Source organism: Papaver somniferum, chromosome 8 (assembly GCF_003573695.1).
Source record: "Papaver somniferum cultivar HN1 chromosome 8, ASM357369v1, whole genome shotgun sequence".
Lineage (NCBI taxonomy): Eukaryota > Viridiplantae > Streptophyta > Magnoliopsida > Ranunculales > Papaveraceae > Papaver > Papaver somniferum.
In genome coordinates this window covers 55,502,803-55,526,219 of record NC_039365.1, presented here as the reverse complement: position 1 = coordinate 55,526,219, position 23,417 = coordinate 55,502,803, and the positions used below count along the sequence as shown (strand labels likewise).

General features: G+C 38.2%; 1 protein-coding gene and 1 long non-coding RNA gene across 3 annotated transcripts; both read right to left on the bottom strand.

The window, feature by feature from the left end:
• Positions 1 to 7,551: 7,551 nt before the first annotated feature.
• LOC113301196 lies at positions 7,552 to 11,480 on the bottom strand. Its single transcript, XR_003336080.1, has 2 exons — positions 7,932 to 11,480; positions 7,552 to 7,825 (listed from the first exon to the last, which is right to left on the bottom strand). It is a non-coding gene; the product is annotated as an uncharacterized LOC113301196 (long non-coding RNA).
• Positions 11,481 to 18,906: 7,426 nt separating this feature from the next.
• On the bottom strand, positions 18,907 to 22,815 carry LOC113301195 (DNA mismatch repair protein MSH6). 2 transcript variants are annotated; one of them, XM_026549948.1, is made up of 7 exons: positions 22,285 to 22,815; positions 22,043 to 22,132; positions 20,795 to 20,880; positions 20,628 to 20,679; positions 20,486 to 20,547; positions 20,011 to 20,085; positions 18,907 to 19,928 (listed from the first exon to the last, which is right to left on the bottom strand). In XM_026549948.1, the coding sequence occupies exons 3-7, from the start codon at positions 20,866 to 20,868 to the stop codon at positions 19,280 to 19,282; spliced, it is 912 nt and encodes a 303-aa protein (XP_026405733.1). In that variant the 5' UTR covers positions 20,869 to 20,880; positions 22,043 to 22,132; positions 22,285 to 22,815; the 3' UTR covers positions 18,907 to 19,279. The 2 variants fall into 2 exon arrangements, with proteins under 2 accessions (XP_026405733.1, XP_026405732.1); XM_026549947.1 differs by lacking the exon at positions 22,285 to 22,815 and having other exon boundaries at positions 22,043 to 22,207.
• Between the last annotated feature and the right edge of the window lie 602 nt (positions 22,816 to 23,417).

Below are 23,417 nucleotides of genomic sequence, written 5' to 3'. Positions count from 1 at the left end.
TATGCCCTAGAACAATTCCTGAACGAACCATAAAGTGACATTTCTCCCAATTAAGCACTAAATTATTTTCCTTACACCTAGTCAAAACTAATGACAAATGATGTAAGCATTCATCGAAAGACGAACCAAACACTGAAAAATCATCCATAAAGACCTCTAAGAACCGTTCTACCATGTCAGAAAATATGCTCATCATGCACCGCTGAAAAGTCGTAGGGGCATTACATAGCCCGAAAGGCATGCGTCTATACGCAAAGGTACCAAAGGGACAGGTAAAAGTGGTTTTCTCTTGGTCTTCTGGGGCAATAACGATCTGATTATATCCAGAGTAGCCATCTAAGAATCAATAGTGACTATGTCCAGCTAATCTCTCTAGCATTTGGTCGATGAAGGGAAGGGGAAAGTGGTCCTTCCTAGTGACCTTGTTCAATTTCCTATAGTCAATACAAACACGCCAACCCGTGGTCACTCGGGTCGGGATTAACTCATTGTTATCATTCTGGACTACAGTAATACCAGATTTCTTGGGAACAACCTGAACGGGGCTAACCCACTTACTGTCTGAGATAGGGTAGATAATGCTTGCATCTAGTATCTTAAGAACCTCAGTTTGAACTACTTCTTTCATATTGGGGTTTAGTCGACGTTGCATCTCCCTAGAAGGTTTGGTGTCTTCTTCTAAATAGATTTGATGCATACAAATAGTAGGACTTATACCCTTAATGTCTGCTATGGTCCACCCTAAAGCTTCCTTGTTGTTTTGAAGGACGGTTACTAGCCTACTTTCCTGATCTCTATCCAAGTCGGAAGGAACAATCACAGGTAAAGTCTCAGACGGGCCTAAAAACACATACTTCAGGGTATCTGGCAATGGTTTTAGGTCCAACTTAGGAGGCTCTTCTAAAGAAGGAACTAGGGTAGACTTAGAAACTGGTAGTGGTTCGAACTTAGGTTTCCATCCATTACTAGTATCTAACAAAGGGGCTGAATCTAACAAAGCATTCACCTCATTAATCACATTATCATCATCAAAATCAATCCCAAAGTGAGCTAGGCATTTCTCTAATGGATCTTCTAACAAAGTGTTTGGTAATGACTCCTCGACTAATGTTCCTATCATGTTCACCTCTTCTATATATGAGTCATCTAGTTCAGAGGGTAGCTTACTAATATTAAAAATGTTCAGCTCAATAGTCATATTACCAAAAGACAAATTCATAATACCATTTCGACAGTTAATGATCGCATTGGATGTAGCTAAAAACGGGCGACCTAAAATCACTGGTATTTGGTTCTCTGGGTCAGGGACAGGTTGGGTATCTAGGATAACAAAATCCACCGGATATATAAACTTGTCGACCTCTATGAGAACATCCTCGATCACACCACGAGGAATTTTAACGGACCTATCAGCTAACTGAAGTGTCATCTGGGTAGGTTTCATCTCACCAAGTCCTAGCTTAAGGTACACATGGTATGGCAGTAAGTTCACACTGGCTCCTAAGTCAAGCAATGCTTTCTCAACACGGTACTTACCTATTGTACAAGCAATAGTAGGGGACCCTGGATCTTTATACTTAGGAGTAGTGGTATTCTGAATAATAGAACTCATGTGACTAGCTATGAAGGCTTTCTTCTGGACACTGAGCTTACGCTTTCGCGTACACAAGTCCTTAAGGAACTTGGCATAAGAGGGAATCTGCCTAATTGCATCTAATAATGGAAGGTTGATATTAACCTGCTTAAAAACCTCCAATATATCATTAAAGTTGGACTCCCTCTTAGTCGGAACTAGCAGTTGTGGGAATGGGGCTCTGGGAACAAAATCAGACTAAACATGACCCTCATTGGTCTCTTTAGAGACTCTATCAGTCTCTTCATTCTCTGGTTCAGACGGGTGAACTACATCATGTTCACTATCAGTCATGGCAACCTTGTTGTCTACTTTCTTTCCACTCCTAAGGGTTGTGACAGCATTCACATGATTGTACGATTTCTCCCCTTTGGGAGTAGGCTCAGTATGACTAGGGAACTTTCCATCTTCTCTCTCACTTATAAACTTAGCTATTTGTCCTACTTGAAGTTTTAATTCGGCAAGACTTTGAGAATTATCCTTCAATTCTTGCCTAGTTTCTTGTTGAAAGCTCATGTGTTTCTTTGATAGCATTATGAGATTTTCCTCTAAGGAAGAGATATTTTTCTCGGAAGTGTTCTGAAACTGAGTTTGACCCGAAAAGTTCTTAAAACCAAATCCTGGGGGAGGCTGAAAATTACTAGACTATCCTTGATTCTGACCCTTATACCAAGAAAAATTAGGATGGTTTCTCTAACCAGGATTGTAGGTCTCTGAGTATGGGTCAATCTTCTGACGGTTCTCAAACCTAGCATTGTTATAGACAGCATGAGCTTGCTCTTCACTAACCTGACCTTCCCAAAATAAATTATCGGGCTCTATTCCACAACTAGAGACTTGAGAGGCTCTATTAGGTTCAACAAGGGACCTATTTTTAGACTGACCCATTACCAAAGCCTCTAACCTTCTAGACAAAGCAGCAAACTTAGCATCAGACACAAAACTCGTATCTACCACATTGGTGCTACTTCTATTGACCAAGAGTCTTTTAGGGGGTTCAACACAAGATTCCCACTGTTGGGATTTTTCAGCGATAACTTCTAAGAAGGTAAAAGCATCATCAGCACTTTTACTAGTGAACTCACCAGCGCACATAGACTCAACCATGGCTTTGGTCGAATAGTCTAAACCATCATAAATAATTTGTACGAGTTTCATCTTATCAAGTCCATGGTGAGGACACTGAGATAGGAGATCATTGAATCTCTCTAAAAATCTATAAAGAGACTCTCCCTCTTGTTGCACACTAGCACTAATTGTCTGCCTAAAAGCTGCAGTTTTATGCTTAGGGTAGAATTTCATATAGAAAGCGGCAATAAGTTCCTGCCATGTTTCAATGGATTCAGATGGTAGGTTTTTCAGCCAGGTCTTGGCTTTATCTCTCAAGGAAAAGGGAAACATCTTAAGTTTCAAGACTTCATCAGTAAGGTCTTTTATTCTAATTGTCCCACAAATTTCCTCAAAGTCCCTAATATAGAAATAAGGGTTCTCATCATCTTTTCCTAAGAATATAGGGATCATCTGAATAATACTAGGTTTTATCTCGAAATTAGACGTAGTGGCTGGCAATTTAATGCACGAAGCTCGGTTGGACCTAGTTGGGAACATGTAATCTTTCAAAGTTGCCATCGCTGGCACAACAGAAGTACTAGGGGTACTTTCCACACGAAGAGACAGACTCTCAAAACTGAAGTTTCCAAAAACAGGGCTCTCAAAAGAACAATCTTCGAGCTCCCTGCTTATATCAGAAGAACTACTAGGTTTTCGCTAATCAATCGACCTAGAGTATCTCTTTTCCAAGCCCTATTAACAAAATCGGTCATACACTAAAAAAATCAAAAAGAAATAAAAATCCTAACAGGAAGGTTCTAGCAATGACATAGCAGGCTGACTCGACTTTACCACAACAAACCTAGAGATTTCTAGCAAACAACAAGCATGATGGCTCACTTAGATTGTTTCTAGACTAGCTTCTATGTCTCGAAAGGGAATTCGTTACAATTTAAGCAAACCCCTCTGGAATCAATCCGAGTCAAAGTAAGTTGAATCGAGGAGAGGGAAGCTTAGTGGAGCTTTGATACCCAAGGCCTCACCGCAGTACAAGGCGGCGCAGTCACGCATTCAACTCACAGAAACCGTCATGAACTTCGAAGTATGCTAAAAGAATAACCAATATCCTTCGAAAAATTTTCCTAACAAGCTCGATACCCTATAGGTCTCTTTCTAATCAGATTTTAAAGCTTGGGTTCGCGTTAGGTTTTGTTCTCCTAAAGCGGGCAAGAAGGGAGCGGTGATGAAATCCGAACCCTTATCTTGTTTAGGCCAGGCCTTTCCCTTTACTAGGAAAATAAAGACAGTCCAAATTCGTCCTCAATCAATGATCACCTTAAGGAGTACAGTAACTCGCTTGCAGGGGATTCGCGAGTGTTTCGATTGGACTTACCTCCCGTACCAGACGAGGGATGAACCGTCGTTGTCGACTCGGGCCACGACTCCTATGCCGTGTGCGAACCCGAGGGGCCGAGGTGATATTGTAATCACCGTCCTTCCCTGCACACAGTTTGTATTTAACTACCCTTCCGTAGGGTTTAAAAAAAAAAGTCCAAGAGTCCAGTCCAAAGTCCAAATAAAGTAAAGTGCAAAAGAAAAAGAAAAATAACCTAAAAAAAAATATATAAAAATCTCTATTTTTTTTTTCTCTTTTCTATATATAAAACAAAAAAAAAAATCCTCTTTCGCTCCTTTCGCTTTTCCTTCCAAGGTCCTTAGTACTCCACTTCGAACCTGCAAATCAAAGACAAAAAGAAACGTAAAAAGGAAAAAAAAATATTAAACCTAAAAAAAATTCTACCTAAGCACAGGTCCGCGTCGGCGGCGCCAAAATGATTAATGTATTTTCGAATGTTGTTGTAGATAGTGGTAAAAGGGGTTCTTTTCGAACTTGTGAAGGGAATAATTTTTTTTAGATTTAAATAATTTAGAAATGTAGAAAATTCAATTAACAAGTGATATAAATTTTATGAAGAAAATAGGGGTGATGATTCCACCATTCAACAATATTTATGTAGTTTTATTTATTTTTTATTATGCAAATTTAATAATTGTTTTGATTCTAACTATTGCCAAAAGCATATTCTCAAAATATCAAAGATTAATCGCAAGCATAATACATCAAGAGTATAAACTAAGCATGTATTATCAAGAGAAAATATATTTGATTAATAAAAATCATTTAAATCATTTATTTTCAATGCAATTAATCATATATAAATATTGCAAAAATTAATCAAATAAAAATTACCACATAAATATTGCGAGAAAGGCTTCCTCCGTCACCCCTGGGATTGGGTTTAGCTACTCATGATGAAAAACTTCTCAAATTGATTCATTGATACTCAAAAGTTGTTTACAATCAAGAGAAAATGGAGAAAAACGGTTTACAACAGTGTTTGCGACGCATATAAAGCGTCCAAAAAGAACGATACAACAGAAGTGTTGTTGTTCCGAAGTCGGGGAAAGGAATTGAGTATTGTCGCAATTAAGCGACCCTAATCAACGACTGTCCCTGAGGGTATTATGTTCTTCGTGTTCTTCCTTGCACCAGCAGCAAGCTTCTCTTCTCTGCGTGATTTTCTTTTGATTCTCTCGACTCCTAAACTTTCCCCAAGACTCCCCAAACTTGCTAGCTTCAATTGTACGTGTATTTATAGTGAATTGAGGCCAAAAATCCGACCATTGATTGCGTATATACTCTCTTTAATTCGATTATTCCTTGTTGCCAAAAATAACGATAATTTCCATTTTTAAGCCCATGCACGCGTTAGATTTGATCCTGCACGCTCTAGTTAGCCTTCTCCACGTCTCAGCACTCTTCCAACGCTAGTAGAACTCCTCCATGCACACAAGAACTTCAATTTTGCTCGTGTTACAGTACACGTGCTCTGTTTTGGGTGTGTGAATCATCACGCGTTTTCCAGCCAATTCCGATCGAACCCACTGCCCAAAATGTGTTCCTTAACCTATATCACATCTCTCTATCAAATTTCAGCCATTAAATCGACCCGTAACCCCTTCATTTTTGTGATCAAACTTCTGCCAGTTGAGAATTTCATTTCCCGCCAAAAAACAGTTTTCAAACGAAGAAGAAAGGGTGTCTCCCTATCCTGAACTGGGGTGCAAATAGCAGGTGTCCACTGAGGTGCCCCTTAACCGATAGTGAGAGTCCGAATAACAATTGTCCTTCAAGGTGCCCCGGGCAACTTTTCGAGCTGATTTTTCCAAAAATGTTTATTTCCAAAAAATACCTAAAAACACACAAAACACCATAATAAGGACGAAAACGAGTACTAACAAAATACACAAAAGAGATGAAAATAGACACATAAATGCGTCTATCAGAGAGCAGCGGTTACTTACATGTTTTACCATTCGAGCATATGTAGGCGGACGAGTGCTTGGTGTTCTACCGGTATGCACGAGACTGTACAGTCGCTTGGTTAGATGGTATAGGGATTACTATACGCGCCTAAGTTGGTGAAGTTGGCGGACGAGTGTATGGTATTTAACTTGCTCGCCTCCCGTGCAAGGATTCAAGGAGTGATGATAGATTTCTGGAAGTAAGTCCCCTCATACCTTTTTATTTCTTTCTTTCTTTCATATTATTTTTCTCTTTAAATACGCTCGAGATGTGGTAGATAACTATGAGCATGAATTAGCGCTTGCGTCTTTGAAGTCGAGTATGACATGCCCTACTTTAGTTTCTTTCAGTCAGCGCCACTACGATTTTCGACTATTTTGGGAGCCTATGCAATTATCCATTCGAGGTTTATGTTTGTCACATAGCAGGGATTATTTCATAGCCCTTACTCATGACCGAATTTTGTCATCGCTCAGCGTCTGTACGACTTAACTCCTGGCACATTCGAGCTATCTATCTATTTTTAATATTCCATTTCTCATGGTACATTCCGGACCACTCTTTTGTTTCCCACGCCGCATTCAGGGCCGTCTTTTTCATTTCTCATCACTCAGCCGTACTCGTGGCTATCTTAGGTTCATGGTGGCTATTTTCAGTTCATGGTACATTCAAGGCCATCATTTAAGAGTCATCTTACCTCATTGCTCAGCTATTTTCATTTTACCTCATTGCTCAGCTATTTTCATTTTATCTCATCGCTCGCCTTCTTTGATTTTATGGGTCGTACCCACAGCCTAGTAATACTCGGGGGTTTATTCATTTATCATACTCCGGGATTGATCAGCGCTTTCATTCAATTTAGCCATACTCGGAGTTCTTATTCGTTCCAACCGTACTCGAGGCTTTTATACAATCTAGTCATACTCGGGGTTTTTATCCAATCTAGCCATACCCGGGGCTAATATTCATTTTATGTGTTGTACTCATAGCCTTTTCCGGAGCCTAGCCCTTTCTTAGATTATTAGTGCGCTTCAGCAAGCCGCGCACGGAGCTTAGCCCTTTCTTGGACTATTAGTGCGCTTCAGTCAAAGCCACGCACGGAGCCTAGCCCTTTCTTGGACTATTAGTGCGCTTCAGTCAAAGCCACGCACGGAGCCTAGCCCTTTCTTGGACTATTAGTGCGCTTCAGTTAAAGCCATGCACGGAGCCTACCCCTTTCTCGGACTATTGGTGTATTTCATTAAGCCATATACAGAGCCTAGTCCCTTCTTGGACTATTGGTGTATTTCATTAAGCCATATACAGAGCCTAGTCGACGTCGCGACTATCGGTGCACTTCATTTAGTCATGCACGGAACCTAGCCACTTGGGGCTATTTTTCATTTCATGGGCTGTACTCGTAGCCTTTTTCATTTCTCACGATGCATTCGATGCCACCTTTTCTCATTTCTCATGGTGCATTCGAGGTCACCTTTTCTCATTACTCGGACATACTCATGGCTATTCTCAATTCATAGTATGATCATATTTAAAATTTCTAAAGTTCAATACAATATGACACATGTATTCTATGTATATTCTATGTATGTAGTTCACACATGCGATTGGATAACATATACGGGCTTTATGGAACTCAAGTATAAATGCACAAATAGGCGCTATCCCTGACACTCCTTGGTTTAATACACTACATACATGAGATGGGACAAGGTCTCCCATAAATGTTTTTCATGCTAAACAAACACATCCGGACATGTGGGCTAAAGTCATTGTACCTGATACGAAGCACATTTTATCTAATATGAGAAGAAAGCAAGCATGTGCCCAGTGAGGTAGTTTATCAGGTAATTATACTACTAAAAAGGGCAAAAAGAGGCTTACTTGTGGGTGGTTAAGTTCTTCTCTATGGTGTTTGACATTAAGCACATGTGACGCGCTCATCTAATTGTTTCCTCTTAGCAGCTCTGTTGTGACAGCTAGCCGAAGATGCTCTTCTTTATCCTAATCGCCCTTCGAATTTATAATTCTCACCGACTGAAGTTGGTGCAGTCGAGTAGCACTGACGAGATCACAGTACCCATGGCTATGATGATTGTTAACTCTGATCTTGTTAGGACAGCCGCGGTTGATGAAGCAGCAGTAGTTTGAGTAGTCAACTATGCACTGTGGGAGTGTAATCAGCTTCATCGGTTTGATGTTGATTTTCTTCTCTCTGAGAAAGGCTTTTGGTGAAATGAGGAACATTAGCAGTACCATCGATTTTCAGGGGTACCAGGCAGTTGTCGGCTATTGTGAAGCACACTTTCTATTTACACCAAGGCTTGCTGTAGAGTGTGCTATCCATGTTTGTTAGCTGCTACTCGCTTCCAGTTCTATTGGGGATGGTGACTGGTCATTGATACGCGGCAGTTGGGCCGGAGCGCTCTTCATTGAGTGACAGGAGACATGGCATAACAAGTTGCTAATGCTCGACTAGAGCTAGCCTTGTGGGAATTTGCCAGTGTTTGGCGGATAATTCTCGTCAGCTGGTAGACAAAACTGGTGCTAGAGAACTGTGGAGTTCAGGCAATTGACCTCTTGGTGTGTTTATTGTGATTCAGTATCCGTTCACAGATGGTTCTGAGGTTGAGTGTTGTTCTTTGAGAGTTCATCTCGTACCTGTATTGCAGCAGAGAAATGGCTTTGCCATGATTTCCTTTGAGCTTTTACTGCTGCAGTTGGGGCTAGAGCTCGCCTATTTGCATTAGTCCCTCGATCTTACATATTTGAAGTTGCTTGTATTTGCCATCATCGGTGCACGGTGGTTGGAGCTGAGCGCTCTTCTTTAAGTGACAAAAGAGTATGTAGATTTCTGCTGAAGCTTACTTTGAAACATAGGCTTGCTGTAGCTTAAGTTAACATCCAACAGAGGCTGTTATTTCCCCTTTTGAACTTTACTGCTTCATATCACATCTCTCTTCCTGACACATTAAACCAGGCTACTAGAGTTAGTTCAATCAAAATGAAGTTTGAACATGTCCGGAATAACATAATGAAAGACGCGGGAATTTGCTGATTGACAGCTTGGCAAGCTTAAAGGATTCATGGTAGTATATGATTAGTATTACTTGTTAAATATAAAGGATTATGACATGCATGCGTCTGTCAAAGTGTGATGCAAGCCATGGAGTAAGTCAAAAAGAAATTATTAAAGCGATTAAGCATAGAGAGATAAGTTTAGTCCCCTTTCAGTGTGCTATCCATGGTCCTGTAGGCAAGAGCGGGGATGGGAAAAAGTAGCGTTGATGCATTTGAATGTTGATGATGAGCTTTACGCTGGCCATTGATAAGCGGCGGTTGGAGTTGAAGTGCGATTCCTCAAGTGATAACTCCGGACAACTCTTAGTCTTTGATGAGTCGGATAGCAGGGCAGAAGCATTTTGGGCAGTCAGCTATGGATGAAGGGTGTTGCTGTGACGTTAAGCGGTGCACAGTTGTTCCAAGCTCCTTACAACTTTGCAATGACAGTCAGATCCCTTAGGTTTCTGAGATTGAAAGCTCAAAAGGTTGTACACAGATAATTTCAAGCAAGTACATTTTGTTTGTGCTACTCACAGGTCTACAATATTTGAGATATTGTACATTACTAAGCTGACTATTACACAATAATATTCATAGAAAATTGAAATGCTAGAAAATTAATCGAGGATTTTACCTTATCAGGCGTATCTGATAGAGGATAATCATTTTATGCTCCTTAAGAGTTGTTTCTATATGAATTATTCAAACTCAGGAATGTTCAAAATCATTCATGTCAACAAGCAATTCATGCTCTTTTTGTATGCAGAACAGGTCATTAAACTATCATGCTTATGAGGAGCTTTATACGATGCTCAACAGATTTATTGTAAGCTATACCAATGCATCAGATCAGTCTAGACGAATTTAAACTCACAGGCTCTAAAAGATCTTAGTTAGGGATTGACACTATGAGTCAGCTACAACTTTCGAGCAAGATTTTTAGTTTAAACATATTAAGTGAATTTCACAGATTTGCATTTATAAACAAGCATTAAAGGATAATTCAAGATTGAGATAGATGTGCACTTAGCTTTATTCACGATCTTTGGAGTTGATGTTGTTCACATCATTTGGATGTTTTTGTACGACTTGTCGGCCTCTTTCATAGAAGCTTTGGGTGCTGTAACTCTTCATCATTCACAACCAGATTGTGTTTAAACTTGATATAGCTCCAGTATGTGTTGATCTTGTTCATTTATGCCTTGTCTACTTGAGACTCTGCAGCTCTGTATTTTGATTCCGTAACTGTAAAGCTTGATGAGTTTGCAATAGTTGCTCTTTGGAGAATTCACCTCTGTTGCCTTTTTGACATAACAACTCCCCCATTAATGGTGGTACTGTTAAAAACAATTTTTAAAGAGTCATTAACAGAATTAGATTACAAATTCTTGCTATTAAAAGCACGTTTATCTCAGTGTAACTTTATTAAACAGCTCAATAGTCAATATAGTCTGATTTAAAATCATTAAACTTCATAAGAACAGTCATAAGTTCAATATAAGATCCGAAAATAAAATTTCATGAAAATGAAATTGATTATATGGGTAATGTAAACCCAAAGATACTGAATACGAATCTAGAGATCGATTTTTAATCAAGATAATAGATCAAAAGTTTGATCAATATTTCATCAAGAACTCATGAAAAATTGTCTGAAGTTTTGTGAGATTTTTTCTCTCAGAAGATAGATTAAGATGAATAGATTATAGATCTGTAATCTAATTAAGAAATGAATCAAATTATCAATATGGGAAACAGATTTTAGGTTTTTATTTACAAACCCTAGATTTCTTTAAATCGTCTTCCTGTTAAAAACTTGAAGATTGCGATCAAAATAAAGAGTATCAGGAGTGAGATACTTATCTTTTGTCGCTTTTGTTCATGAATCTCTTAGAATCAGTTACTTCTGATGAGAATTTTTTCGTCACCGACACAAAGCTGTTCTTCAGGAGAGCGTCGTTCGTACGCCAGTGAGGTTTTCTTCAAAACCCTCTTGATATTTCGAGATTCTAGAGCAGATGAGTTAGAATATTGATTGATGAAAGTTCCTTTCAGCTCTGAAAGATTTGATTCTGGTATCAGTTTGTTTGAGATTTTCTCTCTACTGCCATTTTTCTCTTCTGGATTGTGTAGATAGCTCGGTGTTTGTTTCGGTAGTGGTCGTCGAGCAAGGATTTGGGAGGTGGTGTTGATGTAACTCGATGTAATCGGAGGTTGATGAAGCGATTGCTAGTGCGATCCGGGGTATGCAAGCGGAAAGAACGAAGCTGCTCGGAGGATAAGTTTCGTCGCGTAGGTAAGCACTTGATGGCGGATAAAGAGTTGAGCGGCGGAAAACAAAGACAGAAGCTGCAAGAAATGAGGCATGTTGCAAGAATTTGTACGCAATGTTGATAGGGTAAAAGTGGAAAAGAGGAGCAAGTCCAAGCCACAACAAGCCCAACTCCTTAAAGATGAAGAGAGAAAATGGATGAGTTATGAATGCCTTTCTAAATATCATTTCTTCCCTTTTATAATAATTCTTCCTCCTCCTCTTATGGATAAGCACTCATAAGATCAATATATCACGAAACTATCATTTCCTTTCCTTTAAGTTATTAGTAAACCCTAAGAGGCTTTCTTTCTTCCTTGGACCAAGCCCAACTAGATTAACATGCGCTTTTATGGGCTAGAGTTATCCCAACCTTGTGGGTTAGGTCTAGTCCCCAAGTCTCTCTATCCTAGACGGAATCCCTAATAGGTTAAGGGGACTCATTTTCTAAGGATAATTATTTTCATGTATCAACACACGTTTATGTCGCAAATCAATCATGACCACTCATCTTTGCCGGTCAAATTGAGTGGCCAAGATCGAATATTTATGGGATCAAGAAGGTGAGGCATGCACGACGGTCAAGCCAAAGAGGATGCTTGCGCACCTCTTAAAAACCCTAAAATTCCATCAACGGTCGCAAATATATGCCGTAAACCATCTCGTTCGTCCAACTTTGCCAGCTTGGTCGGACATCCTAGGTTAAAAACTAGGCAACCAATGAAGCACCTCGATGATCATCGTCCACCACTCTGCCACAGGGAGTAATCGACCAGGGGATGGATCGCCCATGCGGCCCCCAAACGATCACTCGAAGATGGTTGGACATGATGCTGTTTTAAGACGCTTAATCCGCGACTTATTCAGTCAAGCTTTAAAAAAGCGATGTTGGCACCACGAATTAACACGACCTCTTCCCTCTTCACTAGCTGTTACAGACGATAGTGGCATTTTTTTCTTGTCTTCGTTGCTCTGAATTCTCGTAGCTTCTTCTTCATCATTTATCGGGGATTGATAGTTGACTATGGTTTCTCTAATGTGGAACTTCGTCTACACACGCATATTGATTTCTCCAATCACCATTAGTCTTGTTCAATTACTGTTGCAACAGCAAATCAAAGAGTCACCTGCGAGAAATAATTCAATTGAAATAAAAAAATTGATACTCAAAGTTTTAAAATTTTACTAAATGGGTTTGTAGATCAAGACTGGTTGATTGTAAATCTGCAACCTAATTGATTTTGAATAAAGATCTTTTAAGAAAAATTGATTTTGTTAATAAATAAGAAAAGTTTTATAAGAAGCCTTTTTTCTAGATTTTGTTTTGTTAATCATCAGAAGATCTAAACTTTTGAGAATAAAAGTAAAGAGACAAAGATATTAGGAGAGAATATTGTCATGATGGATCCATCGTTGATGAATATTTTCTCTGCTGCTGCTTTAACCGAATAGATATGTTGGCTGAGATTCATTCTCTTTGGATAAAATACCATGTTTTACCGTTGAAGCTTTCATATCTCGCTAAATCTGCTGATGAAGTAACAATCGTAACTGAAATTAAGTTGAATCAAGGCTTGAGGTAGGATAAATCCTTTACTCATCCATGTTTCTGGACGCCAAAATGTAACCACAAAAAATCCGATAGTACACCCAAATCATCATTTCTATTCCAAATATTAGATCTAAAAATTTATTCACAATCAAAATGAAACGTAAGTGCTAAAAATGCAAATGAGACTTATGATTTTTACATGGTTCGATCCATAATGGGATCTACATCCATGGTTTTTCACTATAATATTTTGTGTTTACATGAAACTCCATTAATGAATTTTTTGGAGCTCTAGATCTAAAGTTAAGAGGAAGAAGATGATAATAGAGAAAATAAAATATGATCCCTTTCTCTCTCTTAATCTTTTTCTTTAAGTACTAGAGAGTATAAATGGATTTAAAATTATATCTTTTGCTTACAAACTAAGCTATCTAAGTTAAGATACTACGTAGACAATCCTAGGGATGCTAAGTTACATCGGCCTTCATTTGGCGTCACGCCTTGAATGCGATTTTGGTATCCACACAAGTGGTTCCTCTGAGCGATATGGTGAATATATTCCTAGGAAGCTGAGTTTGTTTGGTTGTGATTATAGGTGGTACTCTTCTCGTTTTTTTCTTTTTTCTTTCTGAGTGTTGTTTGTGGAAATAAATCTTTCTGTTACTTTCAAGGTGGTGCAACGAGTTCCAAGAGGAAGATGATTGCTTCTGCGGAGCACGTCTATCTTTTCCGTCCCTTTTATGTCATTTGGTGGATTCTTATATCCTCTCTTAGATGAACTTTTCTGCTTCATTTCTATCAGTCTCCTAAGAAAGTGAAGATATCTTTTATGGAGTCTATTACTACTGTCAAAGATGCTCAGAAAGAGGAGACCAGTATACTCACTTATCTAATGAGGAGGACTATGGGGAAACGAAATAAGAGAATGAGAAAGAGGGATCTGGAAAAGTGGGTCATGTGAAAATAAGAGAAACTTATCTAAATACCCTTGAAAAGCTACCTCTTAAAATTTTGCCCCTTGTTGAGCCCGTCCTTATTACGGTTTCCGAAAAGGAAGTCTGGATGACGCCTTTTTCCACGTACCAAGGGTTCTTCCGAGTCAAGGATTTCAAATGGGGGAGGTGATGCTCCTGGTGATAAGAATTATCGCCTGGTAATGTTGTGGTGATGTTCTTAGAGAAAAAATGATGGTGAATATCTCTTTTCCTTTTGATGGCTTGGGTTTCGATTTTCCCTGTGGAACTGGAGAATGAGCCCTTGCATGGTCAAGGCCCTGAGGGAGATGCGGCTAACGTTCTCCTCGAGGTGGTTGTAGAGATGCCTTCAAAGAAAGTTCATGTTGCTCAAGACAATGCTAACAAGTCTTTGTTGCTTCTGGTAAGAATATTTCCAACTTCGAAGAATGGGATGTTCTTGGTGCGATCCCCTGTGAAGATCATAGTTTTGTATCTGGTCTTGAGGGTATCGTTATCAATTATGGAATCGAGATAACAATATTTTCACAAGATAAAACTTACGGCTCTGAGACTGTCATACAATATGATAAAGTTGCTAACAAAGACATGATTGGAATGATTGCCTTTCTATACCTTTTAGATGATGTTGTAGTCTACTGTGGAGATCCTCGAGTATCACAGGTCAGATACATAGTGACGTGTGAATCACGTTATCCACCTGAACAACACTTAGTGACGTGTCATTTTGTTATCTGAATGACACGTCTCTCGCAAAACGTCTTTGAATGGATAACTTTATGCAAGGCATGCCAAGGTTATAATCGTATATTACTCTGAATAGGAAGAAAAGATCCAGAGGCTCCTAGGCGAACTCCCTCCTTCAAATGAGAAGTTTGTTGCTTTCAAAAAGTCATATAAAGTACTTAAAAATGCTCATTCTGTCGATTTAGTGAAGCTGGACGGTAAGATATATCTTATATTTGAGCATCACTCAGTCAAACTCACAAGATTTTGAATATTAAGCATGTTATCAAATTTAGTTGATCAAGACTGTGTATTGATTTATAGTCTGTTAAGGTCGATTTAGGACTTGGAATAGAGCATGGTAGTTGAGTATCAAAATTCAACAATCGACCTTCAAGATTGAAGAGCGAAAAACAACTTTCACTAGACGAGTCGCAACGTATTATTAGAATTGAAGGACCAGAGTTTGGGTAGTACCTTACTTATCTGTTCTCGATTAGGCGGTGGATAAAGATCGGGTGAAGCCTTATGTGTCCAAAAGATGTGCTCAACTATGGTAACTGGTGAACTAATTGACTAATATTTATTGATTGGAGACTGGGAGATGGACCTCATGAACAAAAATAAAAAAGAAGGTAGTATATACAAGGCCCTAGCTCACCCAGGTCAAGACATCAATGAGAACTTTGTTAATTAATGTATGTGAATACTGACTAGACAATCTCTTAAATATAGCCCGCACATTTATTAACCATAACCCATTTGAAATAAGTACTTAATCTAACCAAACAAAACTTTATAATCATTCCACATATCCTAAAATATTATACATGATTATTATATATAGCCCAAAATAATATGATAACCATTAAATCCCTAAATCAACAATAAAATGAATTAAGTTCTAGTTTTTTAATTATGTAAGATATAAGACATGACTAATTTTTTGACGATTAATCAATACCCACGATCAATTTTAGTGTAATCATGATTGAGAAAAAAAATCATCTTAAGGATTTTTTTAATATAGAGTATGTTTATGGAACTCTTAAGAAGAAAAACTAAAACCTTAATTAATGCCATTTTGATTGAAGAGTTGTCATCCCATTTACTCATATTATTTACCATTATATCTAAGACATGTAATATGACTCTACTATTATGATAAATATTGCAAAAAAGAAATCTCGAGTACAAGCTATTACTTGGTAAAACTCGAATGATATATTCGAGCAATGTAGAAATTATCGCATAATAGGTTGAGAGCAATTTATTGTTCGACAAATCACAATTGCATATTAAGTTCATAAGGATATGTCATGTTAGTGTTTATATTTGCAAATTTATTTACTCAGTATACGAATCTGGAACTTATAAATGATAATAATTGATGAAATATTATCTAATTAACTCGCGTAAATGAACTGATTTGGTTAGTTTGCGAACAAATAAATAAGAATAATTACAATCAATCTATTTTATTTTTGGTGGACAAGAAACTAGTTGGAAGCCTAATGACAAGCTGGACACCAACACCTTTTTGTACGACTATCCCTAATTTGTGAAAGAAATAGTTACATTTCATGTTGACGTCACTTCTGGAAAGGTGGTTGTTAGACCCTTTTGAATACTTTTGAATATCTCAAAAGAAATAGTTAATTTGAGATATTCGTGAATAATTTTGAATCCTAAAGTACATAAACTGATTTGGTCAGTACGCGGGACCGGTTGATTTTAAGAGGTTCCTAGACACTTTTTATAGTTTGAGTACATAACCTGATTTGTACAGTTCGTGATCTTATCAATATAAAAAGTTTATGAACAACGAGACGACAAATAGTTCACAAATTATTTTGGACAGTTTAGGAACTGTTTTATTGTTGTGAGTTATTCAACTCCAATTTATGCTTGAAAGTTTCCGAACAACTTAACACCATTGTTCTTGGGCTAATACATGGTGCACATGGCTTATTTTGACTAATATACGCTTGTACATTCTTCTTTGTAATTCAAGACAAACTTATTTACATGACATTCTAAATGGAGAAGTTAATCTTGCTTGGTATCAGAATTATTAGATCATCGCTCGGTCAAACTCACAAGTTTTGGTATGTCAAGCTTGTTGGCAATTTTAGTCGATCAAAACTATGTCTTGCTTGATAGTCTACTAAAGTTAGTTTCGAACTAGGAACAGAGCATGGTAGTTGAGTATCAGAATTCATTAATCGACCTTGAAGATTGAAGACCGAAGGACAACGGCGTCAACGAAAACTTCACCAAGAAAGATATGCGAAGACTGACTATTTTATTTACTCATATCATATTATCTACCATTTTATCTACTGAGACATAAGATGGACTTTAGTATAGTGATGAACATTGCAAAGAATAATTCAAACAATAAGAAGTAGTTAAGTTAGTTCTTAAAGTTCACACATTGTTTTACTCATTTCACGAGCTTGAACTTATAAAAATAAAAACTTGATTAAATAAATCTATATTAACTCGTGCACACGAACTAATTTGCTCAGTTCATGAACTAGTTAATTTTGAGATAGTCCTGAATACTATTTAATTCAATAGTACATGGACTAATTTATGTAATTCGCGAACTACTTTTTTTTAATGTTTTTTGTATATCTTTTGTTTTCAAGTACACATACTGTTTTGACGTTTCGCGAACTTGTCAAATTCAAAAGGCTCCTGAGTTACGAGACGACTTTGAGTTCATGAACTGATTTGGTCTTGTGATAATTAAACTCCAATTTAAGCTTGTCGATCCAGAACTACTTAACCATGTTCTTGGAAAACCACTTGGTGTATAATGTATGCTTATGCTTGCACATATTTTCTGTGTGATTCAAAGCAAACTTTTTACATGCTTAGATGTACAGTCTATATGGAGAAGTTTAGCTTGCTTGACTACATAGCAATTCGTAAACAAGGAAACTAGTTCACGAACCTAGCTTTGTCTTTAACTTACCAAACTTTGTTCATCAATATAAATAGAGGACTCCCTGCACACTAATTTCGGGTGGGGCACTTTAGTCGTTCTCGTTACCGCCACTGCAGCTTCGCGGGCCTCTCTCGACGTTAGTAGTGCTCTGCCTTGGTCTCACTCGTTTCCCTAGGTGTTCGCCACGTACTCGATTGTGTCGGGTTGTGGCATTAAGTGCTTAATGGACTACCACAACACGCATCCAACGACTTTTTCCTGATCTGTCAAATCCACTGGTGTCTAGCTTTATTTGGTCCGCTCTTTTAAATCTATCTCGAGATTTAGATCTTCTCCTATTTCAGTGCTCCTCGGATCTATAAAACTGCGTTGCGCCTATCTCATGGTCGTGCCACGTGAATGGTGATTATTTTGCAGTTACAAGAACTATGCTTTTCACGTGCCAAGAGATGAGTTGTAGATTTATTTTTATTTCTCGGACGCATGAATTATTCGCAAAATGTAAGTACACGTTGTCCCTCAACCAAGACAACCGGTGACAAGCGAAGCGACTCTATTTTCATCTTCTGGTGGGCTTCTTCGAGGGGTTTCAGTTTCTGTGGCATTGCGGGATTAATGCGTGCTGATTGGATATCAAATAAATATTTTATGTCATGCTTTTCGTGTGTGAGTATCCAGATTTTGGGCTACTGACCAAAAAGATTCTGCTATCTGTTGCAGCATCAGACGAATAACGGGATAGACATCCAGAGACTTGATTTTTCTTTTATTTCCATATCAAGAGATTCTTACTCTTGAGATCACGTCATTTAAGCATATTCACTGATCGTCTGACTGGATTCTATGTGTGGGCATAATTTTAGTAAAACAAACAAACTTAGAAGATGATGCCAACTGCATGAAAATCTAAAAACGAAAGTGAGAATGTACTGGACTCCACCTCACCTACCCTATCTATGTCAAATGATTAGTTCACCAAAACACCCATCTCCATTAAACTCTGTTACATCAAAAGCTTCGGCGATACATATAAGTGCCTTCTAAGCTGATCAGAAGATGGGAGGAACAAAACAAAAATTATAAAATGTGTACACACTTGAGTCGAATCCTAGCCAAAATGGGATCTGGTGCATCAGCCACACTTCCTCTGCCGTTTCTTCGCAGTCTTTGTCTCACTCTCTGTTTGTGATGACTTTGCGGAGTCATTCATCGATTTTCCCCTCTCCATATCCGCACCTTCCTCTGCATTTGATGAACCATCTTTCCTTTTGCAATTTGCATTCTCCCTCTGTTTATCAGTTTTGGGGGTATCAGTCTTTGATTTGGTACTGGTTGTAGGATTATCATCCGCTGTCTTTTCGATAAGCTTTAGTGCATCATCCGACTTACTGCCAAGCTTAGACTTGGTGATGTTTTCCTCGGAATCAGCATCATTCTCTTTCTTGGACATGATGATGAACTTTGTATTACCACCTTTCAGCTTACCACTAGTTTCAGACTTGGTATTGTTTTCCTCGGTATCAACTTCATTCTCGTTCTTGGACACGATTACGAACTTTTTACCACCTTTCAACTTACTGCCAGTTTCAGAGTTGGTAGTGCTTTCCTCCAAATCACTAGTACTTGCATCCTGGGACTTGATGACAAGCTTTAAGGCACCACCTTTATTTTTAGTACCAGATTCAGATTTTGTAATATTTTCCTCTGTTTCACCAGCACTCCAATCCTTGACTTCCTGCCAAGCTTTGGATTATCCTCTTTTGAGTTGCTGCTGGAGTTTGGTTTCGAAATGTTTTTCTCTGTTCCAGCAGGACACCCATCTTTGGACTTGCTGCCAAGCTTAAGGGAGACATCTTTCAAATCGCTGCCAATTTTTGGTTTGGTGATGCAGTCCCCTGTTTCACCGACCGACACATCCTTAGACTTGCTGCCAATCTTCAGGGTATCATCTTTTGGCTTACTGACACTTGTAGTTCTGCTAGTGTTTCCCTTATACTTGCTGGCGCTCGCATCCTTTGAATGTGTGTTGGTTTTTGAACTGGCCTTTTGCAACTTAATATCAGTTTTGGCGATGATTTTCTCAGATTTACCGCCACTATCTACCTTGGACTTTCCACTAGTTTTTGGAGCATCATCCTTCGACTTATTACCGAGCTTCGGAGTGCCCTCTTTTGACTTACTACCAGTTTTCGCAGTGCTTTCCTTGGATTTATGTGAAATTTTAGGGATGGTTTTTGTTCTATTAAGTCTGTCGTCATCCTTCAATTCATCTTCGGAGTCGGTGGCCTCCATGGATTTACTGGTCAAACATAAATCTCAGATTAACAACAATCCTCTAACATAAAAATGAACAAATAATGGTGGTACACAACTTTACTGACCTTTTCACTGAAGAATCTGTCTTTCCATGCTGAGTTGACGAATCAGAATCTGTTTTCATTTTCTTGCTCTCATGCCTAGAAAAAATTGAATTGGACGATAACAGTAAGTGGGAAAATTTAGACAGATAAAATGTCACTAACAGAGGGTAACAAGCAATTCAATGTATGACATGAAATTCAAACTCAGGATTGCTACACTGATGGTAACTGGATCTAACCCCTTTTAATCAGAATATGAACTTGTAGTATACGATCATCAAAATTTTATTTACCTAGTAGCCACATAATATCAACTCCTCAAAATTAATCCACCAATTCTTATCATCCTTTTCTTTTTATAAGAAAGAAAATGACGAAAGGATGATAACGTCATGCATAAATTCATGGCCAAAACACATGAAAGTAACAGTTTATAATTACATAAAAGCATCTCTAAAAGAAAACATGGAATACCAGCTCAAGGTTCTACACTTACTTCTCTTTAACATGCTCCCATCGTTCCTTGGTGAGTTTCAACACCTCATCAACATATAATACCTGCACAAGAAAAGAAACTTACATGTGATAAAGCGAAATACAAAATATCAATTCCAGCATAGAATGCAAACATTAGATACCTTGTGCATCTTCTTAATGGGATCAAAAGAATCGACCACGCCTTTATAAAACCTGCAGAACACAGATGTAGGTTCTCATTCTACATGGTACCTGTTTCTTTATCTATCTTTTATTCAAAATAAGAAGCAGTATCTTCATAGTAATTGTGCACATAGCCAACATTTACTTCTTATCATCTGGCCACCAAACTTTTATCCTGGAACCAACCAAATTCTCATCATGTTCTTCAACAGACGACATTTTTTTAGAAGCCTGGCACAAGAAATTCAAGGGAAAGACTGTAAAGACAACAAGTAATAGAGAAACTTCATTTCATAAAAGTACCAATTCAATGGCAAAGGAATAGTGAAGCAGAAAAGTTCTGGTGCTTAAAATGATTATGAACTACGAGTATAATTACTTGGATACATAAGTTAAGCAAACTGCATTATTCTAAGAGTAAGGATTAAATCAGCGAACCATCATAAAATCTTGAAATAGTACTAAATGTACGCACATTCAGCACTCTTAATGCCATACATAATGTCCCAAGTTTAGTTGAGTACTCTTGATTCTGGGCCAACTCTATCATGCAGACACCTAAATAGGTCAGGTAAGCTCAGTAACTTCTCCAACTTTATCCCTACATAGCTTATTGTAGGGTTGAGGAAATTTGCAAACCGAGTTGTATGTTATGCTTTCAAACTCTCCCTTCAAGTATATATCTCAAAATAACCATTATCCTTGCAGTTATTCGTTTACATTGTCATCATTCGAGTGGACTATCAAAACAACAGGGTCATATGGGTTTGGTGCATAAGATGCAAAAGACAAACCCGGTAGAATTACTTTTTTATTGCATGGTATCATCATTTCTTCCATATACAAACATCACGACGAGCCATCAAAGGTTTTGACTGCTTCTTAGTTTCCATGTGCGAGAACCGGGATAATTTGGCATATTTTTATTATGGGTGGGTTGGTCTCTTAAAATGTTTTTACTTACTACTCACATCATAATCCCGTAAATATAGTGGTTTATTTTGCAGCAGCAACTGCACATATTAAGTTTACCAAATCAGAGTTAGTGTCGATCTAAAGCAATCAGGAAGAACACCAACTACGAAACCACTCTGCTGGCTGTAAATAGCAGCAAAAGTAGCTACTCCCGGTGAAGCTGATCTCAGATTACAGCCTTGTGATAAGATATTTTTTTTTCCAATCCGCAGAAAATCCAGAATTTCAATGGAAGCAGGAACCACTCAAAAATTAATTGCTTTTTTTTAGACGATAAACCCAACAGGAAAGTATAAGTACTGCAAGGCGGTAACAAGTACCAAATGGGAGAGGGGCAAAACATGAATTAATGACAAAATTAAATATATGTAGTCTAAGGAGAACATTAAATAATTATGAAAGAACTAAAAATTCATACCTCTTCCTTCCCTGGGGTACGTTTTCTCTTTGATGTTGTTTTGGGTGTTTCTTTAGAAAGACTGCGTTTATTCGCTGAGTTTGAGTTGGACTTTGTGGTTCGAACATTTGTTTGTACAGAAGAAGAAAAAAAAAAAAAGACAAAATCCATACGTAAATATATCAGATCAATAAGGTGAAAAAGAACGAGCAGAAGGTGCTATAAAATGAAACAAACAAGAGGCCAACAACTTAGGACAATACCTTGCTACCCAGGTCACCAATTACGTCCTTCCCGGTAATGGTTCCCCACTTCCCCCCTTTGCCTTCTTTGCTTCACCTCCCAGCCTTTTCAGTGATGGTTTGCCCTCAGAATCACTTCTATCTAACTTCTTTAAGCTCCTTTCTTCTGAATCCTTCGTAGGATCACAATCCTTCAAGACCCCGTTCTTTTCAGATACCAGTTTATCCTCATTGACCGCCTCAGAAACTTCCCTTTTATCCAAATGTCCAGATGGCCGTGCTTCCAAATTACAACTTCCTTCAGAGGCCTTTTTCAGGATACTGTCTGAAGATACTGGCCCTTCATGCTCAACTTGATCATCTTGTGGTTCTAAAGGGGAACCAAGTAACCTTTTTCTATTTTTCTTTTTTAAATCTAGGCCCCTTGTAGAACGATTTTCATCAGGGTCACTCTGCCTCCTAGATTGAGATTTGATAATAGAAAGATCTGGGTTCTTTCCTGGAGAAGTTGGAGTTACCAAAGACTTTCCATTGTCAGTAGTGGATATACCATTGCTTTGTTGGTTAAACTTCAACACAGAAGTCACTAACAAGCTGGTTAAGACAAGATTAGGAAATTGATGTAATCCTAAGGGAAAAGTCATCTAGTTCTAAGAAAAGGAAAGACATGTAATAAGGTAATAGGACTAGGAAAATGAATTCATAGTTCTATATATATATGATCACCAAAGTTGTGGTTGATCATATGAGCAAGATTAGAGCTTGTGTTTAGTTTTGAGAGATTTTCTAAACATCAATAAAGAGAGTTGTCTTTATATAAGCTAAGTTTCATCTTGCAGTTGCCATTAATTGGTATCAGAGCGAGATTTCTGAGCCATGGAAAACGAAACCACCATTGTGGGTGCAAAACAGTTCACGCCACCATCAATACAAGTTTCAATCCTCAACGCCACAAACTACACAGTATGGGCCATGATAATGAAGGGACTGATGAAAATCTACAAAGTTTGGGAAACAATTGATCCTGGTACATTGGACCCAGACAAAAACAATGTTGACATTGGATTACTCTTTCAAGCAATACCAGAATGTCTTGTTCTACAAGTTGGTGAACAGGAAACTTCAAAGAAAATTTGGGATGCAATAAAGGCACG

Coding starts and splice junctions, on each gene's coding strand:
- LOC113301195 (XM_026549947.1), bottom strand. CDS start 22,192: ATGGATTTTGTCTTTTTTTTTTTTTCTTCTTCTGTACAAACAAATGTT. Junction 20,881..22,042: donor GTACCCCAGGGAAGGAAGAG/GTATGAATTTTT, acceptor TTCTTGTGCCAG/GCTTCTAAAAAAATGTCGTC. Junction 20,548..20,627: donor CCATTAAGAAGATGCACAAG/GTATCTAATGTT, acceptor TTTCTTGTGCAG/GTATTATATGTTGATGAGGT.